At 33.4% G+C, this 26,382-nt stretch overlaps 1 protein-coding gene across 1 annotated transcript in view; it reads right to left on the reverse strand.

Moving 5' to 3' along the window:
• Window positions 1-348: 348 nt before the first annotated feature.
• The window catches only part of NAF1 (nuclear assembly factor 1 ribonucleoprotein), a 40,479-nt gene continuing 14,445 nt past the window's right edge, over window positions 349-26,382 (reverse strand). Inside the window, exons 3-8 of the mRNA XM_079143359.1 lie at window positions 20,995-21,088; window positions 18,429-18,511; window positions 12,398-12,558; window positions 10,072-10,123; window positions 7,264-7,366; window positions 349-2,886 (exon numbers count right to left, since the gene is read on the reverse strand). Coding sequence (XP_078999485.1) covers window positions 2,441-2,886; window positions 7,264-7,366; window positions 10,072-10,123; window positions 12,398-12,558; window positions 18,429-18,511; window positions 20,995-21,088 — 939 coding nt within the window. The 3' untranslated portion in view covers window positions 349-2,440. The remainder of the gene's footprint in view (window positions 2,887-7,263; window positions 7,367-10,071; window positions 10,124-12,397; window positions 12,559-18,428; window positions 18,512-20,994; window positions 21,089-26,382) is intronic.

Consider the following 26,382-nt stretch of genomic DNA (forward strand, 5'->3'; position numbering starts at 1 on the left):
CTGAAACTGTAAGCCAATACATTTCTGCTCATTATAAATTACCCAGTCTGTGCTATTTGGTTACAGTGGCACAGAATGGAAGGTATGTCCTGTGGTTAAATTCTCAAACTGCCTTACTATTTTCTAGTAAGTTTCTATGGGCCTATCTCTTCTACAAAAGAAAGGAAGTTATTCATCTTAATTTTAAAAAATATTAGCTTAGGCAGTTGGTGTGTTTGTGCTGCTCTAACAAAATCCAGAGTCTGGGTAATTTATAAGTAATAGAAATTCACTGTTTTCAGGTAGGGAAGGCAGGGAGGTAGGTATCAGCCTCTCTGGTGTCTAGTGAGGGGTGCTCTGCTTCTAAGGTGGTGCCTTGTTGCCACATCCTTCTCAGGGGGTCCTCACACAGTGGGAGAAATCAAAGAGCACAAGACAACTGAGGTAGCCCTTAGTCTTCCAATCTTTCATAAAGTACTAATCTGCTAATGAGTGAAGCCTTCATGATCATATCTCCAGAGGTCTAACCTCTTATTACTGCTACAATGGGGATTAAGCTTAAACATATGAATTTTGGGAGGGAAATATTAAAATCATAGTAAATCATAATAGTTAGATTCAAAGACAAAAGTAGCTGACAAAAGAGAACCAAGGTCACAATTTTTTTTTTTTTTGGCTGTGGTTTAAGTTCTCTTTTCGTCACCACAAAACCCACATCTCTACTGTTAGCCAAACAGAACTCAAAGAAGTTCCAAAGAGAATGGGCAAGGAGTTAGGAGTATAAATTTATACTGAAATATTTGCAAAAAAGAATAAATTCCTGAAATCATCCACCAGGTTTATTATCTACTAAATTCAAAGCTGGAGATAAAGTATAAGAATGTTATTTTTAACAAACTATTCAGGTATTTCTAGACACCTCAAAGTTTCAAAAACCCTGAATCAATTACAGGAAGAAAGGCAAATTGGGTCTAAGTGGTTAAATGAAAACATGGGTTCAACAGAATAATTTAGTTCTGTTTCTTTAGATATTAAATGTTCTCAGATACAAGCATCTGAGGTATACCCAAGGTACAGAAATTGATTTTTTAAATGCTTCAGTGACTACAACCACTTAGTGACTTACCATCTTGTATTCTTCCCATTCTTGTAGAAAAGGGTTTTCTTTTAGTGCTTTTAGATATAATTACATTTACTTCTACAATCAGACATATTCTACCAACTAGAAAAAGAAAATGTCATAAACTGTAAAGCAAACTTCTAAAGAAAAGCTGCAAAAACATTTTAAGAGAGAAAAATGAGAATGGCACATACAGGATAAAGTCCAAGCACACGAAGGTGGTGCTTCTCAACTTATGCGCTAAGAATCCTGCGGAGTTCCCTCAGTTTACAGGGAAAGGTGGGACCTCAATGCAACATGAGTTCACGTCACGGGTTTGTGATAAGTGGTCTTCAGACCACGCCCATGTGTCATACAAATATTTTCTATGTTAAGGAATAAAAATATTGGAAAGTTATCAATTTAGTGAAAGTGCTAGCCTGAGGAAAAAACCTAGGTTCGACTCCTTGCTATCTTGGTAGCTAAACGACCTTAAATTACCGAGCCTTTTGAAACCCTTAGTTAGGCTCATTTATTAAATAAGAAATAGTTTAGACTAATTTAGCTCTAAAATCCCATCATTTCCTATACATTTACACTTGATGTAAAGTAATAGCCACTGCTTATTTAATTAAAAACTCTAAACTCATTCAGTCATTCAATAAATATTTATCAAGCACCTAATCTGTGCCAGGCATGTGAGAATCTGGGAGAAAGATATGGAAGATATAATCCCTAAATACATCTTAATGTGAAGTGATTAAATAGTAAAAACCTTCTGAATAGAAATCTGCATAGATAATGAAAGCTTGCCTATGCATAATTAATAAACAGTCACTTTATAGTCAGAGCTTCTGCCAAGATATATTCTCCTCCTCTATATACTCAATTGCTTTAAAAAATTAAACAATTACTGCTAAATTTCATTTAAAATCAAAATCAATTCCAAAAGTATAAGTTTATAAAAATAGTTTATTTTAAAGACTCTCAATAGGACTTCAACATCTTATTTTCAGACTATACCAAAAAAGGCAATCAGTGTTCAGTATATTTCAATGCATGATGAAATCTACTCTATATCCAAGACTATATATATTGTTTATTCGGTGGAGGAAAGCATGATTCAAAGTTTTAATTACATATTACATAATTGGATTTTCCCAAGTAGTTAAGCTGAAAATTTCAAATGAATACAATTTCATGTTACAAATATATATCAACTTACAACTGAAACATTTAGTATTTTACAGTGCTTTAAAAAATCTAGTTCCATTATCGCTTTCTTTTCCTTAAAAAAAAAAAAAAAAAACCCTTAGCATGTAATATGGAAGTCTACATTTCACTGGAAATGCATACATGCACTTAATAGTAAGATCCAAAATGAGAATTACTATCTCCAGGAGAGGGAGGGGGAGGGAGTGGAGGGGGAGGGGGAGGCGGAGGCAGGGAGTATGGTAAGTTAAGCAGTGGATGAGGCGCCATGTTAGGTGCAGGCCAGCCCATGTTTACAGATGCGGGCGGTGGTGGTGGAGGGAGGGGAAAGTTATGCATGTCAAACACTGGAGGAGGAAGAGGGTACTGTGGCATAATAGGGTTATCTTGTCTCTGAGGTGGAAATCCCAAAGTCTCCTGAGATACCATATGTTCTGAGTTATAAAACTGCTGAGCTGGAGGCCTGCTGTGGCAAGATCGAGGGTATCTACCCCTAGAAAATCCTCGTGTGAATTCCCTGTTGCGATATCCTTTTGAGTGTTCTGAAGAAGGACTATAAGCATTCCAATTCTGATGAACTTCAGCAAAATCTTCACCTTTGAGGGGGGAAAAATACATAAAACCAAAATTAAAAGTAAGTATAATATATCAAAGAGCACTGTTTGAAATTTCAATGATGGCTTTCTAAAAATTACCAAAATACGGCAGTTAAAAAAAATGTAAAGTTTGAAGTTGTCAATTTTAAATAAAATAAAAAGGCAAAACATAAAAGTCAAAGGATTGGGAAAAGGCAAGAGAGAAAACACTGAAGACAGTGTCCCAGTCAAACACCACAGGAACAACTGCAGTACCATCCCCACCTACACTCTCAAAGACTTCTCCCCTGACCACCTGTAATGAAACACCCAACCATCCTGCCAGCACAGGGTCAGGTCAGGGTGAGCGTGGCAGTGGTAACAAGACCTCCTCACAAGGACAGTGGAGAGCACACACACAACCAAAACTTCCACCTCCCCAGCAGCAACACTGTGTTCTTCCCTTTGTGCACTGAGGTGGTACAGGAGAGGACCCAGGAGCAGGACTTTTATTCTGCCCAGTGGGAACAAGGTCATGCTTTACTGGTGTCAGTGGCAACATACCCGTATTCCTACCAGGCACTAGAGAAGACCTAGTGGGGAGTCAGAACTTCACCCTTGTCCAACAGTAATGAGGCACCCTTTTATATCTGAGTGCCAACAGAGGTTAAGAGGAAAACCTGGGCTTTGCTCTGTCTACATCCTTTCCCTACCGGAATAGTATTTGAAAAACACACAAATGTGGGCTGAAATGGAAGATTTACATAAGATCCAAAGTCTCATAATACCCAATATTCCCAAACTTCAATAAAAAGTTAACTCATCATTAAGAAAAATAGGAAAATTTCAAACTCAATGAAAAGGAAAAATCAGCCAGAGCAATACAACGATATTAGAATTAAGAAAGATAATACAGTCACAGAAATGCTTCAGCAAGAAATGTTATGAATACCTTTAAAAAATGAAAATTAAAAAATCTCAGATAAAAATCAAAGATATAAAGTCAAGAAACAAATAGATATTTTAGATACAAACATTATAATAACCAAAATAAAAACTCAAGTGAACAATATTAAAGTAGAAGAATAATATTAGAGGACTGTCACTACCCAGCTTCAAGAGTTACTATGAACCTGTAGCAGACACAACCATGTGCTGTGGTGAAAGAACAAACAGATCAGTGAGACCGAACAGAGAGTCTACAAACAGACCTGCATAAATACACTCAGCTAATTCTTGACAATAGAGCAAAGGTACTCTAATGGCCCAAAGGCAATTGGTGATGAAACAATTGGACATCCTTTGAAAAAAAACAAAAGAAAGAAAAGAAAAAGATTCCAGACAGAAACCTTACCCTTCATAAGAATTAACTCAAAAGGTTATCACAGACCTAAATGTAAAATGCAAATTATTATAAAACTCCTAAAAGATGATATAGGAGAAAATTTAGATGACCTTGAGTGCATAGCAACTTTCTAGATAGTACACCAAAGATATATGAAAAAAAAAAAAAATCATCAATTATATTTTTCTGGTCTCTGAAATACACTGTCAAGAAAATGATGTAAAAAGCTAGACTAGGAGAAAATATTTGCAGATAGAGCTGATTAAAAAAAAAAACTACTATTAAAAATATACCAAAAAATTCTTAAAACTCAACGATAAGAAAAGAATCTGATTAAAAAATGGGCCAAACACCTTAACAGATACCTCACCAAAGATATTACACTGGCAAATAAGAAATGAAAGGATACTGTTACATGTCATCAGGGAAATGCAAATTAAAACAATGAGATAACCACTACACACCTATTAGAATTTTCAAAGTCCAAAACACTGAGAGCAAATGCTGGCAAGTATGTGAAGCAATAGGAACTCCCATCCATTGCTGATAGGAAAGTAAAACAGTACAGTCACTATGGAAAACAGTTTGGAAATTTTTTTTATAACTAAGATTATGAAAAACATGATACAGCAATCTTGCTTCTTGGTATTTACTCAAATTAGTTGAAAACATATTCACACACACAACAACCTTGAACACAGATGTGTCTATCAGCCTTATTCATAATCAAGTTTGTTATGAACATAATACTGATGTATAAAAAAAAGAAAGTCTTAAAAAATTGATGGATGGGGTCAACAAGAGAATAGAGGGAACAAAGAAATATAATTGAACTAGAAGACAAAGTGGGAAATACTCAAGAAAATCAACTGGAAAAATGTATTAGACTTATGTTCTGAAAACTACAAAATGCTGCTTAAAAGAAATCAAACATGTTCTAAATAAATGAAGGGGTGTACCATGTTCATGGAATGTTAGCAGTCAAGATGATAATTCTGTCAAAATTAATAAACTGATTTACTACAATTCCTATCATAATTCCAGTAAGATTTTTTGTCAATACAGAGAAAATTATTCTAAAATTTGTAAGGATAGGCAAATGACCTAGAATAGCTAAAACCATTTGAAAAATAGGAATAGAGTAGGAGGTGTCTCTCTACTCTATTTCAAGACTTAGTATATAACTAAAATAATCAAAACTGTCATAAAGAAACATAAGTTATGGAACAGAACAGAGAAACCAAAAATAGATCAACACAAATATAGTCAACTGATTTCTGACAAACTTCAAAAGGAATTAATTGGAGTATCACAGTTTTTCAACAGTGAAGAAACAATTAGACATCCATAAGCAAGAGAGTCAACACCAATCAGAATCTCTTATCCTATTGAAAATTTAACACAAAATGAATCATGAGTATAAAATATGAAGCAGAAGATTATAAAACTTTTGAGAAGAAAAAAGAGAAAATCTTTACTATCTATGATTAGGCAAAAAGTTACTAGACTTCATAAAAGGAAAGTTGATAAATTTGGCTTCCTTAAAACTGAAAACTTTTGTTTTGTAAAGAGGATGAAAAGATAAGCTACAAATTGAAGAAACTATATATAAGTCACATATCTGTTACAGGACTGAAATCTAGAAATTATTTTAAAATAACTCAAATAATTCAAAAGGAAAATAATAGAAATACAATTAGAAATGGAGAAAAATATGAACAAACATTATCACCAAAGAGGGAATATAGTAAAAAATGACGACAAAAAAAAAAATGGTTGACATTATTAGCCATTAGGAAAAGGCAAATTAAAACCACAATAAGTGATCATTTAAACCGAAAATAAAAAATGACAACACTAAATGTTGGTGAGAATGCAGAAAAACTGAGTCACCACTGTTACTACTGATGAGAATTTAAAATGGTACCACCAAACCAAAAAAAGTATGATGTTTTAAGAAACTCAGCATGCAATGCAACTATCATATAACTTAGCAATTATATTCTTGTCCCAGAGGAATGAAAATGTTTTCTCACAAAACCCTGTACACAAATTATAGCAGCTTTGTCCCTAATGAACATAAAATGAAAACAACTCAGATATCCTTTAATGGATGAATAGCTCAACAACCTGTGGTACAGTCCCAACATGGAACAGTACTCTGCAATGAAAAGGAAAGATCTACTAAGTATATCTATCATAGTACACATAACAACCTGGATGGATCTCAAGAAAATTACAGTCAGTGGCAAAAGTAAATCCCTAATTTTAACATGTTACATGGCTCCATTTACCTAATGTTCTTGAAATGACACTGTATTTTAGAGAGAAAGGGATAATAGACAAGTGGTATGACTTGAGGAAGTGAGATAGAAGGAAACGAACATGACTATAAAAAATTCCCCAATAAGGGGATGATCATATATAATGGGGGTGCAGGGTGAGGGGGTGAGAGAAGAATGGAGGAACTTTAAATTACGTAGAGGGAAATGAGAGGGAGAAGGCAACAGGGGTATGAAAGATGATAGAATGAGACAAACAGCATTACCCTATGTACATGTATGATTACATGAATGGTATGAATCTACATTGTGCACAACCACAGAAATGAAGATATGTACCCTGTTTGTGCACAATGAATCAAAATGCAGTCTGTAAAAATAAAAAATAAAATAAAATAAAACATAAGGGAGCTTGCTGGTGATGGAAATGTTATGTATACTGATTGCATCAATGTCAAAATTTCTGGCTGTGATACTAAACAACCAAGTTTTGCAAGATGTGACAACTGGAGGATACTGGGTAAAATGTATAAAGCGTATCTCCTACTAGTTCTTATATCACTAAAACTTTAATTTTAAAAAGCTATCATTGACTATTCCCCTTGTGACTCTCTCCCACCCATATCCCATGCTGAACTGTACGACTTGTCTGATGGTTCCTGGATGCCAGGAAGTAACACAGAACACAGAAGTTTCCTTCAGTTTTATTACTGATAAACCTATACAGATCTAAATGAAGGAAAAGAAAGACTATATACTATAGTCACTCACCTGGCTCATTAAATTCAGATTTGAGTTTTTTCCGGCCTTGAATCTGAGATTTTTTTCTCTGTTTGGCTTCTTTCTCTTTTTCATCATCACTGAAATCTAAGGCCTTGCAGATAAAAGTATAGATTTATATCACACAGGTTTGTCAATTCATACTTAAGAGACTGAGAACAAACCTATAAAACCTATTATTTACCAAGTGACCTTGAAAACAATTTTCTCCTTTCAGTACTTCATATTATCCAATGCTATCTCAATTAATTAGACATGGTAAAAACTAAGTTTTTGTTTTGTTTTTACAATTGCCTAATGATTCTTCACTAATACATGCCATTAATTGAGTTGAGTACTCAAGGGTAGGCTGTTCGTTCAGGTCTGTTTAATTCCTAGAAAGTTTTAGATAGGTAACTTTACATATTCAGATGTGGGTATTCCCTGGCTAGAAGTCTGACCTCCAGCCTACACTGAAGATTGATCACAATGCCAGTTGTCAAAGGATGCCAAGATAATGATTAGTCAAGACTAAGCAAATTTCACACATCAGATCCAATATAAACATAAGGCTGTTTTGTAACTCATTTATTTAAAAACACACACATACCCGTTATATGTCTCATTCTAAACTCTTTACAGGTTTATGGTATTAAATCTTTTTATAATATAATTTCAGAGAAATAATAAGCCGAAAATTTTAAAAAAAGGCAAAGTAAGGGTATAAAAATCATGGGGATGTTATGTAGATAGGACTGCAGGAAAGGTTTTCATAACCAGATATATAACTACAAGACCTAAGTTCTAATATTCCTATAGACCATATACCTACCATAATCAAATTCAAACACATCAACTAAATTTTAGTACTTTCAAATGAGTGATTTTTTTTTATTAAGGATCTTAATGTATTAAGATTTTTAAACTCTGTCTTCCACCAGACACAAGAAAGTATTGAGATCAGATGGAAGTCATTTTTTTTTCTTTGAAACTATTCAGTCAAATGAGAAAACAGATAAACCAGCAATACAATGAGTAAGTATTATGACTTAGTGCTTTAAAGAGTATGGGGTTGGATAAAAAGGAGAAAAAAAAGGTAAGAAAGATTTCTTGGTTAAAAAAAGAAAAAAGCCCAAGATAAATATCTCATGAGTTAGCACAGTCATTGAAGTACATTGTGTGTACAAAAAGTCAAAATGATTCTGTAAGACAAAGTGAAAGCTGTTTATGCAGTGAAATCAAAGAAGATGAAATTAGAAAAGTTAATAAAAACATTATTATGCCATTTAAAATACCTATGGATCAATGCAAAGCAAGAGGGAAGAAGTAAAGAATTTTAATTGGGAATAGTTTATTTCAGAGATAACTTTGATAAAATTTTGCTAAGATTTACTTTTTCTGGTTTTCAAATTTACATCCATTAAAAATTTATTCAGCTACAAATTTCATATTTGTTAGAAATGGATATAAATCAGATGCATTCCTAAGTAATTTTTAGGACCTTAATGCATCCCCAACATTTTCACAGTGTGCTCATTATTTCTCTAATTTTCTTTTATATACAAGCTTTCTATTTTCATGACACGGAATTTATTTTTAGATTAAGTCTCAAAAACCCTAATCTACAATCAGTATCAGGCAATAATTCTGAACTACAAAATGTCATCAACAAATGTTATAAAATTAAATCCCAAACAGTTTGTTATCTAGTCTGCCACCTGGACAAAACAAACATCATGAAGCACATGGGATTTAATTTTATAATTAACCTATTATGAAACCAATATCATAAGCATTTAACATTATCAGAATTAGTAACTTTAATGCTTAGGTCTGAAACAACAGGGATGTATTAGAATATCTGGATTTCACAAGAGATACATTTCAAGATCTGATTCAATCTTCAAAACAGAATTTGAGTAATAAAATGCTCTAAACCTAACAAGTGAACTGTTGAATGTACAGAGCCTTCTTAATAAGAATCACATGTATACACCTTAACTAGAAAACATAATCCCATTTCAATGCAGATAATGTGCTAAGATTATTCCCTAGTCAAGTGACTCATACCTGTATAAAATTCTCTATGTAGGTATAAACCTAATTTATACCTCAACAAAATTAGAAATTAGAAGTTAATATACACCTTGATCTTGGCATTGTTTGAGAATATCTAAATTGATCATTTGAATCTGCAAATAACAAAAATCAACAGTACTGAAAAACTTCAGAACTGAGCACAAGAAAATCTACTTTAACATCTTTATGGAAAGCCAAACCAAATAATTCTACTAAATAATTAATTCATTTTCATATTATTCCCAAATTAATTCCATATCTCTAAATAGACTAGATTATCAACCCATTTTCCCATGCCTTGCTGGAATGGATATAAAAATATAAATCAAGGGAATCTTGATTCAGGAAGGTAATTATGCTGCAAATCTGGGGAGGTAGGTAGCCTCTAATGATTTTATATGAAGGGCAGCATATTATTAAAAGCTTCATAATAAATATTTTCATGTCACAATTGATAAATTTACTAAAATAATTAAAATTTACGAAAAATAAAAACTTCTAAAAATGACATATAATAATTATGCCTTTACCAGTTATCAACATAGTTGATAAAATAGGAAACTACAAGGTAAATGAGGAAATATTTATTCTTAATAGTATGTATTAAGAATACATACTACAACTATGTATTCTATATGTAGTATATATACTACATAGTATGAAGTATATACTATATGTATGTAGTATGAGACTATATCATGCCAACTTTGTAAAATATTCAATAAGAAGCCTAATACTTACATCGGGTGGTGGTTCCTGATCATTCTTCCATGATGCATCTGATCCCCTATCTCTGAAAAAAAGAATTTTAATACAGAAATCAAAAAACTACTTATCAAACAGATACTGTTAACAGTGCTTATAACATTAATAGTATGGAGAATAAAGTAGAAGATGAGCTCAACTGTCAATTTTACAATACATGAAAACAGCAAAAAACCAAAGACCATTTATGTATCCTTTACCTTATTTCAAATGATGTGAGAATCTCGTAAGAAAAACACAAAATTTTAGACCCATATAACTATTAGGATTAGGGAATTAAGAAGAGAAACCAAGATTGTGGTGTGCAGATGAAAATGATTTTACTTCATGATACCTGAAGTTTACACAAAACCCTGCTCAAGAAATGTTTGTTCAACATTGAGTACAATCAGAAGCTGTTCCGGATGCTACAGATGCAAAGATATGGGGTGTTCCCTTTTCCAGGATTTTATGAATCTGATGCTAGAGCTATTGACATAAATCCTTTTCTCCTCATTTGAACTCACTCTAAGTAGCCCAGACTTATTTCAGAAGGGATTCTCAAAGCATGGAGGGTGACAGAAAGACTAATTTGGGGAGAAGAAAGAACACTGAAAATTCTAAGGATAGTATAGTCAGAGGCATAAGTGAAAGGAGTAAATGGAGCTGAAACTTAATTACTTCTGGTGGAAAGTAACTCTATAACACAAAGAAAAGTACATATAAATAGTATGATTATAATATGTTAAATCTCATTTTAAAATCTTAACTTTTTAATCTTATTAATTTCATGATTTTAGACCATATCTTAGTTATCCAATTACATTAAAATATTACAAAGTGTTAGGACTAGATGTCCTTCCTGACTGCTTTAAACTAGATAAGTGAGGGTCTCAGGAACTAATCCCACTAAAATCAATGCATAGATGTCAGTACGGTGGCACAAAATGAACATCATTAAGTTTGCTTTAAATATTTGACTCAGATCTTTGACATTATATATGAGGTATTTTTATCACTCAAAAAGGTATTTATTCATTCAATAGTCATTTTACAATCTGTGCATTTAACACAGCTCCAGTATTCCTTTTTGAATATATGATATTTCATGACCTGAAATGCCCTTAACCTGGAGTTCAAATATGTAATTGGGAAAAGTCCCCCCAACTAGTACATCAACACAGGAAATCAAAAATCCACTAAAGGAAAAATCAGACAACATTCCCAGAAATACTTTTAACAAAACAGACATTATATGGAAAGCTCAAATTGAATTAGCCTCTCTGGGCTGGTAAGTTAAGTAGTGCACAGAGTTCCCAAGAGAGACACCAAAGTGCACAGGCGATGGGGTTTCTGCAGGACAGACTAATTTCCCAATGCTTTAGTTTATTCTTATTTCTTTCCTGGAGAATTGCAAATTAAGAATAAAGATTACTCTTATTATTTAAAACCTATTTAACAAACATTTTCAGAAAACCTTTCAATTATCTGTTTTAAGCTAAAATATTTATTGTTAAAAGCAAAGATTATGATATAAACACAGCAGCATCTTAATATTCAGAGCAGATGGAAATGTTAATTATTTAAAGCATTATTTTAAAACATATTAAAACCTTTATGACTTAATGTCTATTTAATTCATCTTTCCTGCCAGCAGTTATTTAGGAAAGTTAACCTTATACAATCTGAAGAGACTGGACAAAATACCCTTCACATGATTATGTGGATTCTTAAACACAAGTTTAATCAATTAAAGACTAAAAATTTCACCTCTGAAATAACTAAAGAAATTCAGTGACTTGATTTAACTTGGAAGTAGAATAGACACCTTGTGCTTTGCAGCATGGACGAATACTTTTGAGGAAGAACCAAGTTACTCATTGACTAAATTTCCTTGAAAAATCACATCTATAAAAATACATAGCCTGTATTTCAAATTTCCAATAATAGGAGAGCTAAAACTAAAACAAATTTGTGTCAAAATAAGTGCAAAGTCTTTACGGATTTAAGATTCCCTCTTCTTTTGTTCCATTCCTAATTTGACTATTTTTAATTACATCTTTCCCAAAGCACTCAGCATATTTTTATAGAAAAATCTATCCTACTTGAACTCATATACCATGTTTAGATAAAAAATTAAATTATGGGCTGGGCTTGGTGGCACATGTCTGTAATCCCAGAGATACAGGAGGAGTATTTCAAATTTGACACCAGCCTGGGCAACTTAGTGAGATTCTTTCTCACAATAAAAATTAACATTCACAGGAATTATTCTTAAAATAAGTTAGATAAATGAAGAATAATATGTCAATAAAGTACTTACTGTTTTAGTTTTTCTGTGAATATATACTGAGTGAAGTCTTTCATTGATGGAGCAAAATACATAGTCTCCTTTATTTTAATACCTTTACTTTCAATATGATCTGAAGAATTAAACCGTAACACATAAAACGGATGTGCAACAGGTCCAAATATTTCAAATATCTACAAAATAGAAGAAATATAAAGGCCTGTTTTAACATGGAAAATGATTTGAAAAGTTAGCATTATTTTCTTTTTAAAAATGCCACTGGTACCTGTTAAAATAAGAACTTATACTTGTCCTTTTTATATACTCATAAATAATTATAATTCATATTTTGATTGTAAATGCAGCTCATCCCAAATTTCCTTCTTATGAATTTATTCCATTTGTTCCTTAACAAATTAAAATCATTTCGGTAGGTTACCTTCTAGATGCAAATTATAAAATTTAAAAATTATTGTCTATTTAAGTTGTAAGGTACAAAGTATTATAACTGTAACTTTTGAACTTAAGATTCTATCTGCATTTGAGAAACTAAAGCTTCTGAAGATCAATTCTGTTGTTTCCACAGAGTGTTACACATTTAAAAAAAATTAAACCATGACTTTTTAAAAAGCAGTAAAGTAGATAATTTTAGTGGCTATATAGCACAATTTATTAACTTGTCTTATACTGTACATTCTGACAACTTCCAAGTTGTCCAAAATAAGACATGATGCCATGATAGACATCTTCATATGTAAATCTCTATGAATTAAAAAACTTGCTAAAAATTGGTTTGGAAGAAGCTGAATTATCAAAACGTAAGTATGACAATTATTAAAGTTACTGATGTAAATTACTAAATCCTTGGGCAAGTTATACTGACTGGAAAGTATTTTACTACATCTTTGATTTTGACATTAAGTGTTCTCATTTTATGATATCCAGCACAGTATACAAGCTTTTGTTCATTTTCACTAAGGCATAAAACACCTAACATAGCAAGGTTATGATACCCTACAAACAAGTAGTGGCATTAAAAACAATTAGAATGCCAATGTATTCTAGAATTATCATCAATAATTTAGAATTTATAAAAATTTTAAATTAAAACAATCTAATAAAACAAGAAATCAGCTTTGAGAGGGTTTATATAAACACAATAGACCTCTAGCTGGCACAGTGGCACAAGCCTACCTATAATCCCAGCGACTTGGGAGGCTGAGGTAGGAAGATCACATGTTCAAGGACAGCCTTAGCAACTTAGACTCTGTCTCAATATAAAAAATAAATAAATAAATAAAGACCTGAGGGTGTATGTCAGTATAAAGGGTCCCACAGTTCCATCTCTAATACTAAAAAAGTACAAATAAAAATAAGTGGAAGGATGGGAGAGATGTTTGGCACCATCAATTTTACTGGCCTATATTACATATATCATTAAAATTCATTGTTTTACTTTCACTTAAAGTCTTAAAAATAATTCGCACGTTTTTTAACTCCCTTAAGAAATACAGAAAAGCCCGATTCTGAATAGAGATAAAAAAATATCTTTAAAGAAGATTGCCAGGAATTCACCACAAGGTAAATAATCATTGTTGGCAACCTGGTACAAAAGGCTATTTCCCAGGGACTTGTTTTTTGGTTCCATTTCTTAACCTAAAAATGCTTTCACTGGATATGCCAGGTTTATAAAAAGTCTGGTTTGAACTAAAATATAAATGACATTCAAATTCTTAGACAATAGCAAAGCATACTTTTTAGCTGTCTGTTCCTAGGATCTGAAGTGATTATGAGCCACAGCTATAATGGAATCATTGTAAAGTTTTTAAGTGAAATAATACCATATTCAGCAGGGAACAGAAAGCTGAGTTGTGAAATTGAGATGTAGTATGCACCAATATTGATCTGAATCCTACCTCAGTCTCAGGAAATTTGGCCAAGTCCACTTAAGCAATTTAGCTAACAGAATTATAAAAAAGAAGAATTTGATAATATTGTAAGTAACTGTCAACTGCAAAGTATAGATATATCTAATTGCTAAACTGTGAAGAGAAACTTTAAACACAGCAGAACTTAGGCCAGCCCATGTTTTCTTATACAGTTCTACATGAGGAACTTGTATCCCTGCTTAGTCATTCCACTCAACTTTGGGAACCATTTAGTTTCCATAAAACTTAACTTGAGATAAAAGTAGAAGAAATAATAGACTGCAAGGAGAGTGCAAAAAAGCAAAATTTGGGATAGTAACAATGGAAACATTTACTTTGAGGTGGTTGAGCAGCTTTATACCTTAGTTAATAGTATATATTCTGTAGCAGAAGTGTTCATATAAAGGATTTCTGTCACACAGGTTAACATGGTACAGATATAACATGGAATCTGTTGGGAAAAAGCTGAGAAGCACAGTAATAATGGAGTGTGTGCAGTCCCTCAAATTCTCATTTCTGCAGCATAGGCTGGGCTTAGACATTTTGTATGCAGCATGGCCAAAATTCCCGCAAGTGTGCCAGGGCCTGCCTGAGCCAGCAGACTGACATGCACAGACAATATTCTAGAAGGGAGAATGAGCTATACTCTCTTCTACCTCTCCACCACATATAGCATGTCATATACATACAAGTCAGTCTTTGAGGGACTAGTTAAGTCATAGATTCTCTAAGTAACAAGAAATATATCAAGGAATCTCCAGGTCCAGAAATAGCACTGGTGAACTATATGTGCAGAAGGCTAATATCTGCATGTTGCCATCCTGCAAACAGCCTTCTAAAATGCCACTGGCCTGCTCTACTGAGTTAGCTTTTGACCACACTATGAGAAGGTGAATGAAAGTGAGGAAATTAATCTTCATTCCCTTTCAGAATTAGAACTGCCTTGTATCAATCATTTTGTGCTTTTTAAACTCCACATTAAAAATGAAAAGAATGCAGACAGGTAAGGTATCCCAAGTCACTAGTTAAATCAAGTGATTGCTTCAATCACTATGTGTATCATATCACAAGTTAACTTGAAGTATCCGAGAGAACTGAGGGAGGGAAAAAAACAACACTGCATCCATATAACATAGAGACCTTTAGGAACCTATCATATGCTAGCTACAATGACTATAATATAAACTACCTTTAAAAAAAATCAGTAAAAATTCTCTACCCAATGACATTGGAGAAGGAAATAGATTTCACTACTTACCAAGGAGAATTAATCATTACTGGAATCAAAGGGCAAAAGCAGAAATACAAATCTAAGCTTGTCCTCCTGACATCAGTGGGGATGGCAGTGGGAGGTAGGAAGGAAATGAACCTGAATTCTAAGGTCAATTTTGTTCCGTTTAGCAAGTTTCCTCAGTTTTAAAATAGAGATAATTCTATTTCCCTTATAGGTGTCAGTATTTTAAAAAAGATGAAGAAACTAGGTGTAGTGGCACATGCCCATAATCCTAGGTAGTCAGGTGGACTAGTCAAGAGTACTAGTCCTCAGGAGTACTGACTTCAGGTTTGAGGTCAGTCTAGGCAAGTTCGTGCGACCCTGTCTCAAAATAAAATAAAATAGAACAAAATAAAGAGGGCGGGGATGTAGTTCAGTGCTAGAGCACTTGCCAAGTATGCACAAGATTACAGGTTCAATCCCCCATACCGGCAAGGGTAGGCTACAAGGAACATAAAATATCACTGTGGACAATTGTGCTTGTTGTTACTGAAGTGCAGAGGACAAAGGAAGGATGAGCGATGGCTTGCTACTGAAGGTAAAAAGCTGAGTTAGTATCTAGATAAGATAGCCAATGATCTAAAAGGGCTTCAATTTCTTATTCTGGTCACTGGCTTGTTTCACATTCTAACCCTTCCTACCACCACCTCTACTTTGGGAAATCATTTCAAGGTGCTCAGATTCACAATTAAATATTTTTTAATGATTTGTCATTTCTCAAATTTACAAAGCTTCCTAAGTAGAACTTAAAGATAGATGTGATTTTTGCCTGGAGGTTTATGTCATCTAGCTAGAGTTAAAGGCTTAAGTGTTATATTTTTATCCAACTCCTTTCAAAGACCAATGACACAAGCTGATTATTATTAATCTTACTAAAAAGTCTGAAAATTCAAATATATCAGGGATATTAAATGTCAGTTTAGAGTTTTTAATTAGCAAAGTGTCTGGGTATTTTGAAATTAAAATAAGCTAGTAAGAGAAAAAGACAACTGTCATGAATATCATAATAAAAGAAATTAAGGAAATGTTCAGCTTCAATAACTTCATCTTCCGAAAATCAAGAAATATGTTTCCCAAGCCTCTTCTCCCCTCTCCTCCTCTCTACTCTTCTTCTCCTCTTTTCACAAGCAGAAAGATAAGTTTGGTTTTTGCCAGGGAAGAAAACAGGTTTCTCCTAGAGAAGGAGACTGATGGGCATGGATAGTTTCTCACAGTGTGATCATCTACTCATTTCCCATTTCTTTTCTCTTTCTCAACCCTCCCTCAGAACAGTCTATCTCCAACCCCTTACAAAGGTGTTGGCAGTAAGCAGAGTTTGTACTACACCTCAGTATGTCTTCCTATTAATTGAAAACACTGAGACCCACTTAGAAAAATAAAAAGTCACAGCACCATCCTTTAGACACTAACAAGTCCTCTTTCACCTCACAAACTTTCTCAAAAAATGCCAAGAACATTATTAGTTCCTTACTAATTAGTTCTGTCACCAACTGCTTTGCAATTAGGTGGCTCACTGCTTTGGTAAACTGGCTAGTCAACCTAAAAGACACATTCAGGTGGTGAAAGGTGGCAGGACCCTGATAAATACCCAACTGCTTTCTAAGTTGTGTTAGAATGGACAGTAGAAAAAGTTACTGAAAACAAAAGGTCATTATTTCCCAATTATTGCTCATTTGGGAAAAACTAAACCACCACAAGTTATTTCACCAAAGAGAACAGCTGGTTTTTTGGTTTGTCAATACACACTTACTGGCACATGTAATTTGGAAAGGACTATTTAGTTCACTGAAATACTGAGGTGAATTAAAAACTCTGTCTCTATTGCCAAAAAAAATGAACTCTTGATTAGTACTTACATTTATCTTTTTTCCAGTGCTGGAAACTGAACTCAGTGGTACATTTCTAGCTGTTCTATAATTTTGAAAGAGGATCTCAATAAGTTATTGAGTCCAGTCTGAACTTTAGATGCTCCTGCCTCTGCTTTCTGGATCACTGAGATTTTAGGCATGTGCCACTATGCCTGATAGTACTTATATTCTTAACTTTCTTAGGTTCATGTCCTATGCTTACTGCCAAAACTGCCTATGTGTTTATTAGTAAAGTGTGTGGTTTTCCACACTAAGGATGGACATGCAGGCTTGTTGCACTACTTAGATGTTAAAAGGCCTGGGCATGGCAGCACATGCCTGTAATCCCAGTGACTTGAAGCTGAGATGGGAGGATCCCAAGTTAAGGCCAGTCTCAGAAACTTAGGAAGGCCCTAAGCAATTTAGTGAGAACCTGTCTCAAAATAAAAATAAAAAGAGCTGGGAACATACATAGCTCATAGGTGAAACATCCTTGGGTTAAAACCCCAGTTCAAAAAAGAAAACGTTAAAAAGGACCCAAACTTACAGTGGTTACAAAAATATACATATCCATAGTTCCCTAGAGTGTACTTACAGTGACACTTCACTGGTGTCCCTGAAATCTTTTCCCACTTGAAATAGATTTAAGAGTCACAAACTCACTGGGATTCACAAACCAATAGTGAGAACTACCACCTATGGAGAAAGTCTTCCTCACTCAGCTCTGCAAACTGGGAGGGAAGGGAACTGTGTGTCATACTCAGCATGTACACCTCCTGTCTAGCAAAGGATCTGGTAAGAATGTTATGTGTGTTGATTCTGTGACTTATGGAGCAAAGATTAAACCAAAGCAAAAATTTACAGACTTATAAAGTACTTAAGGAAATCAAGAATGTATTAAAACGAGAGCTCTAGATCTCTCATCTACTAAAATTAATAAACTCTTTTTAGCACCAATAGGGGAAATAAAAAAAAATAAATTGGCAAACAATTTGTAGGATTTGAATTTTACAAACCTTTCCTGCTGCTTGTCGATCACTTTTAAAAATTACAGTCTCCTCATTAACTGGAGGTAGGTTACTCATAGATTCAATTATTACTGAAAAACATAAAAAAATTCAATATTTAATCAGAAGATAATGTAGAATTTTGGTGAGAATTTAAGCTTTAATAAGCTTTAATTCCAACATAATTTAAAATGAAACTTAAGGCAAGGTAGCATATACCTTAGCAACTATTTCTCTCTAGTAAACAAAATATAATGCAATAACACAGGGAGCTAATCTGTAGATACTTTTGTTTAATACAAAAAGTTACAATTCCAAAACTAAAAATATAAAATATAATGAAAAATTTGAATAATCCATCAAGGAGTCAACAAATCCAAGTGTACATTTTCTCCAACAATTTTTGCCAAAAATAGTATAATCACATGTAGTTACAAAAGAAATCAGTCTTGTTCCTCATTCTAGAATTCTTTCCTACACAGCATTGATTATTAAGTGATAAATGACAAAGTTAAATTAAATGCTTAACAAAAACATCTTCCCATGAACAGATGAAATAAGAGCAAGAGTTCACAGTAATTTTTACCATTACATTTAACGTCCCTTCTCAAAAAGCAAAAAAAAAAGCATTAACCCACTGGCATATTCTTTCTTGTTGCTCTAATTTTTAAATAATTTATCTCATGTTTAATTTTCTTTTTGCAGTGATACATCAGTTATTTAACATTTTTGACAGTAACACTCTCCACTTCCATCTAGATGGATGGATGATATCTAATTTTTTAAATTAAAACAAAACAAACCAAAAAACCCAGTAAGGCTTTTAGAACTACACAGTATAATGTCAAATTCTTTCTTTTCATCTCTGGTCTTCCTTGAACTCAGATTATTTTTGCCTAATGTATTAATAATTTTCTTTCCTTTAATTTGGCCAAAATAAAGTTAGATATTTTAGGCTTTTAAAACAGGGTGGTACAGAATAATAGTATGTGCTGACTTTGATTCATTCTCTCTTTATTACCCAGTAAGTTGAAAATTTTATTAGTATATTTCAATGTGTTGATCACGTTTATGTTTCAAAGTATTATTCCATTGTATCATATAGTTGACTTTTCCTTGAGGAACAACATTATGACCTATTATCTGTCTGCAAACATCAAAACTAATAAATGCTCAACTCATACTATAAGAAAGTAATTATCTGTTTGATTTATCTATTTAGATTATTAAGAACCACAAGGTAAACTTAAAAACTAGTACTCATGATGACTTGGGAACAATGAAGAGTTTTAGTAACCCAAATTTTAATTAATAAACTTAAAACTACAAAATTAATTTTTAAAAACACTGATTGATATGTTAGAAAGGTCAAAAAATGGAGTCCTATTTCAACCAATGACTTAGACAACTGATCTTAAGAGCAAGTGACTTTAATTTTTCTGTGTCCTTTAGATTCTCTAAACTAAGAGGGCTCTTGGGCTCTCTTTACTTCTCACAATTTAAAAATCCTACGACTTTGTCAGCTCTGCATTCTATTCCCAATTTCATTATGAGTAAATGGCACCCACATGAACTTCAAGACTCTCATACGCCTTCCTCACAACTTTGAGCCAAACATATCTAAACCATCCAGTTCTCTTCATATTTCATGTCATTAATATCCATATTACATCACAACACTTTCCAATTTACATGCTGTATGGTAAAATTTTAAGTTGGTAGACAGAATGACTCCCCCCAAAGATATTCTCATGTTCTAATTCCCAAACCTATAAATACCCTCCTTTCATTTAAACAGAGATTTCACAGATGGGATTAAATTTAAGGACCTTGAGAAGGGGGATATTGCCATGGATTACAAAGGCAGGCCTAATCCAAGGAGTCCTTAAAAGAAGAGAACCTTCCAGGGTATGGTCAGAAAGAGATGAAATAATGGACAAAGGGTCAAACAAAGATGCCACATCAGTTGCTTTGAGGATGAAGGAAGATAGCCCATGATCTAAAAATACGGGCTAAGTTTAAAAGCCAAAAGGAACAAGGAAATGGATTGTCCCCAAGAGACTACAAAAAGAAGTTCAGCCCTGCTGGGCATCCGAATTTTAGCCCACTAAGAGATCCAAAGCTTCGTAATAGATGTGTGGTCTACAAGAACTGAAAGATAAATCTGAGCTAGGCATAGCAGCAGATGCCTATTCTAGAAGCTGAGGCAGGAGGATCACAAGCCCTAGGCCAGGCTCAGCAACTTAACTAGATCCTGTCTCAAGATAAAGGAATAAAAAGAGCTGGGAATGTAGCTCAGTGGTGGAGTTTGCATAGCAAGCTTCGGGGCCCTGAGTTCAACCCCCAGTACACTCAAAAACAGATATATAAATATTTTGTGCTATTATAAGTCACTACATTTGTGGTTATCTGTTATAGTGGCAATACAAAACTAATAAATCAAAGATAACTCTGAAGACAGTATGTCAGTAAAATAATTATAAAACAAAAAAGCTTGTTAGCCATGAAGTCCTTAATTTAATTATTAGTGTATGCTTGGGCACAAGTAACATTGTTAATAAAATTATTTACATACCTAATTGTTCAATTATACTTGAAACCATCCCAAGAGGCTTTAATTCAATATCTTCAGGAAGAATAATAGTCAGTTCTTCAACAGTAGGCAACTCCTATAATATTTAAAAAGAGCATTAATCTTACTCCAACTTCAACAACTTATAAAAGAAAAACATTTTCCATTTAAAGTGTTACATACATTTCTGAAGATGTCACGTCAAGCACTTAAAACATATCTAAACCATCTAAACTGGATGGTTTAGATGTTTGGCTCAAAGTTGTGAGGAAGGCGTATGAGAGTCTTGAAGTTCATGTGGGTGCCATTTACTCATAATGAAATTGGGAATAGAATGCAGAGCTGACAAAGTCGTAGGATTTTTAAATTGTGAGAAGTAAAGAGAGCCCAAGAGCCCTCTTAGTTTAGAGACTCTAAAGGACACAGAAAAATTAAAACATCTCTTAAAACATCTCTTTTTTACTGGCTGCATGGACTTCTGATGGCACTTCTCCAATTTAAGTGACAAAAGAATTTCCACAGGTCTAATATACACCCTACATCTAATCTAGTTAGAGTACAGAAATAAATATCATTCCAGACTTTTTCCAATCACACTTCAACAAGAGACACACAAAGTTATTATTATTAATGAACCCTGAGATATTCCACTAGGAGAGAAATAACTCTACTAGCAATTGCAATTCCTCCACAGAGAGTTCTCTGAGTTGTCTTTTCAACTTGATTAATATCAACTGTGACTAAATAGCAGCCTACAATAGCAATCTTTTCTGGGGCTGTATGGAGAAGAGGTGAACATCTTGCCTCTTCATGAAAAAAAAAAAGGCAATCAAACCTGTTAGTTGAACACAGAATTCCTGGTAACAGAATGTAGCCTGAGAGAGCTGTGAGGCTGGTATCGTCTCTAAATTAAAAAATAAATTTCTTATTTTTAAAAAATAAATTTTTAAAAAATTTCTTTTTTGACCAGCTAAAAACTACCTCAGTTGCTATAGAAACTAAATATTGAATAGAGATGAAGTTGAAGAGAAATTTAAGAATAAAACTGCCACTAGCCATTAAATTTAAAAAACAGAGCTTTTTATTCTTGACCTTTGCCAAATTACATTAACTCCTGGAATGAGGTTTTTTTCCTAAAGAAGTTCTGAAAGTGCAAAGATCCTACCAATGGCATGTTAGGAGTTTGTCTGGGAGGACTTTTAGAGGAATGTTGAAAAAGATGGAAAAACCTAAACAAAACAAAGTGTATTGAAGATGAACTTACCAAGAGTGATCATATTCCCTTGTGGAAACTTTGAGACAAGTTTTCAAAAACACAACAACAAAATTTAACCAGAACTGAGAAATACACATCTGAAATATTTGCTTCTGGGCCATGCCATTTTTGAAATCAGAGATCGCTTACAAAGAGTCACACTAATTTCTACAATGTAGAAGTCAAGTCAATAACTTACCCCTGTATAGTTAGAGCCTGCCTGGTGTTGAAGGAAATAATTTGTTTTACCTGCAGGGAGAGAACAACCACTTGCCACTTTAACATATTTAAATATGGAAAGATTTTCTGGGCAAGATCCTTGTTTGAAAATGGTCTGTGTATGTATCAGACATGGAACAGCCTTCCTGAAGACGTTTTCAGCTAAAGAAACCCCACATGCCTTGTTAAACTGACAGGAGAACTATACTGTTGGGGGACTTACAGAGAGGATAGCTTCAATGATATTTTAAAGGACAACCGTGATACTAGTTCTGACAGTGACACCTCTTACAAGTGGCAAAAGACATTTAATAATTCTCATTATTTATTTATGGATTTTGACAAAAACCTATGGGTTAAATCAAGTCAGGTGTGTTCAGGCAGAAGTGTAGGGAAGACTCCAAGAGAAAGTGCTGTTACATGGTTTTTGAAAACTTTTGAACTGGCAGAGCATACCATATGCACAAAATCAATATTATTTCCAAATAAATAAGTGTTATTTAACCACAGAGAAGTTTCTAGGTTTTGAATTTTATATTACTAAGAATAAAGGCCCATGTAATACAATCTTTATGCTTTAATACAAATCTAAACTTTGCAACTGTTTTGGGTTGGTTTTTGTAGTTTAAATTATAAAAAGAAATACTGTTCCTGTTTGGGTTGTTTTTGTTTTTGCTTTTAGGAAAAACTCAAGTAGTACAGGAAGAATCAAAGTAAAAAGGATGAATTTCCCTACTTTATCCTTTTCATCTACCCAAATCCACCCCTTTGGACATGTACTATTATCAGTAAGTGTATTTTTCAACTTTCAAATATATTTACTATGCAAACAAACTACATTTCTAAATTGAAAATGTTTTTAACTTAAAATATCCATATTGTAATGCAAGCTACCCTTCTTATACCTATCATAACCTGCATATCTTTGTATACCAAAACATAAATATCTATCTGATTTTAACACTGAACTTTACTGTGTAGTTGTACACTGATCACCTGACATAACATTTATTTGCCCTTCTAAAATTTTTCTCTTTGGAATCTCGGCTCAATGTTGAGAGAGTATACATCTATTCCTATTTAGCACAGTTTCTTTTAAAGCACTGAATTTTATCAATTGTCTTTTTATCGTTTTGAGATCATTATAACAATTTTCTGTAGGCTGAGCAGCTCAGTCTACAGGGTCTAATGAAGCCCTGATATTCTGTTCTAAGGAATACCTGCGTAAAGAATAAGAAAAGAAAAAAAAAAAAAAAAAAAAGATGTATAAAGACAGAATATTTGTGATGAGGCAGGGACAGCATTTGGCAGGCCCCATTATTTCTTGTTGCTACCTTGTTTCTGATCTATGTATTAGAAGAATGAAGTTTTGGCCACAAAATAGGGAGGACTTCTCATTTCAAATGTAGAATCAAACTTAGAAAAAAAAAAAACAGACATAGACACTGCTCTCTGCGTTCACCACCATACTTTCAATTCCAGTTGAGTAACCCAGAAGGCTGTAATAGGAATGTATATAGTTTCTTAAGCACTCCTAAACCAAATCAGCAAAGGCATGGTAGCAGGCCTACCTAGAAAAGTGCTAAGAATAAAATCTCCACTCCAAATACTCTGCAGAACACAATGAACTAAATATCGTACAAGAACCACATCAGAGATAAGTAAATGAAACCAGCTTTGTACAATACCAAGTTGTGAGCCTATTACAGAATTTGCTTTCAAAGTTCTAGAAAGTCAAGCAGTACATATTTGCTTTGAAAATGGCAGATATTTGGGGGACTGACTTAAAGGAAGACAGATCTATTTGTTTATTTTAAATGAGCATACTAGGAGAGAAGAACAAAGAGAGTAAAATATTCCAAACTCCATCAACAGGAATTCAACCAAGAGGTATGCTTTCATGATGATTTTTGATAGATCCAAAGATATAAAACTTTAGAAAATGCAGAATGTTCAGATCTCTCTGCAAGATTCAAAGGGAAAGTTCCTTGGATTACCATATGAAATCTTGTGTCAATGCTTGGATGCTAAATGTCACCATCTTTTCCCTAACTATTAAATTTAAAGTAACTGGACAATCTCCAAGCCTAGTTACTCTTTACCAAATTATCCGGCTGCTTTTCTTTTATCAAAACATCTTATTGTTTAACATTTCATTTGTTTACGTACTTATTGTCCATTTCCCTAACTAGACAATAAATTCAACAATAACTAGGACCCAGTCAGTTGTACTTATTCCAATAGCACCAGGAAGATAGCTGGCGCATAGTAGTAGATACCCCTTATATATCGATTAAATGAACTGACCATATCAGACCAACCTAATAAATTTCAGAAATCAGTCTTTTTCAGACTTTAAGAGAAAGAAATCAGAAAATAGAAATATAGCTCAATACAGACTTTTCAAGGAATGACAAAAGACCTGAACTCAACCTTTTGAAAAATAAAATTAAAAAGGCAGGCATCCAGGGAAGATTAACTGCCTAGGATTGATGCACAGATACCTCCGGTTTGCAGTAGCAAACATTATTACAATTATTAGATTAACACATGGCTCTCTGATAACACAGCAGCTTCCCCTGGTACAATAATAAGTAAATCTCTCAGCCATATAATCTCCTTTAAAGGAAATAAAAATCAATCACTTTGCTTCTCCATGTGTCTGAAAAGGAGGTATACATGTGACAGAGAAGAGAACCACAGATACCAATAATGAGAAATGGCCAGAACACATACTGAGGGACATTACCATTTTGACACTGCACACAGGATTTAAAAAATCAGAATTAAGAGGCATACTGATATACTGAAAAATTTGAAGGCGGAGATGAAGGAGGAGGCCTGGGATAGAAACACCTTCATTATTTAATGAGCAAAAAATCAAGTATGTTCAAAATAAAAGACAAGAAAGTTATTTAATGAAGGTTACAGAGATTAAAGTATTAATGTAGATTACCCTACAACTCTTGTGAAAAGGATAAATGAGTGGAAAAGACACCTTTTATTTTACATATCCAATTCTAGACACTAACTACATTTGTAAATTTAATTAATTAAAATTCAGTCTCCAGTCACACTTGCCACATTTGAAGTGCTCACCAGAGCTGGTATTCATATAATAGAACATGGACACGGAACCACTCCATCACTGAAGATCTGTAAGCACTGCTATACATTCTCACACATCAAGAGTCCATCATCACAAAACATGTAAAAGGCGTCAACAGCATCAATGTACTTCCAGCCATTAATGCAGTTATAATTTTAAGATAACACTATAACATGTATCCTAAGTCTTAATACTAACCTAAATACTTCACTTGGGAAATAAAAATCTGAGATACATCTATAATATCTTGTTTCTGAAAATTAAAATACAACTACAAGTGCTCTAAATGTGCATTATCTGCAACTAGAAATAAATGTTAACACTATCATTTAAAATTAATATTATAAGTGGTTCACTGGTTCAAAGACAAAGAACAGAAAAAAATTTTTTCTGAACATAGTCACCCAATACTTCTTTATGTAATAACAAGAAAACAGTCATGGAAAGGAAGAAAAAATTTCATTAACATTGTCAGCAAAAAAAAAAAAAAAAAAGAAAACATGGAAATAAAAATTGCCAGACATATCACAGCATCGGTAAATGAAATACCAAAATTCAACATATTAAAGAAATGCAATAATGTATTTCCTAGTCAACTGACTTTTTAAAAAGGTAATCTGATCCAAGTAAATAAATTTAAGAAAACTGATACATATATCCTTCACCTTGAAAAAACAGGCTACATTACTGTTATTCAAAAACTAAATAATGAGAAAGTTCAAATGACCAGAATCCAATGTTGCTATGAACACTGTTACTAAAACAATGAAAATCTGAAGTGTTGTTTGCTATGAATCTGCTTCTCCTC

The sequence above is a fragment of the Sciurus vulgaris genome (assembly GCF_902686455.1).
Source record: "Sciurus vulgaris genome assembly, chromosome: 5".
NCBI lineage: Eukaryota > Metazoa > Chordata > Mammalia > Rodentia > Sciuridae > Sciurus > Sciurus vulgaris.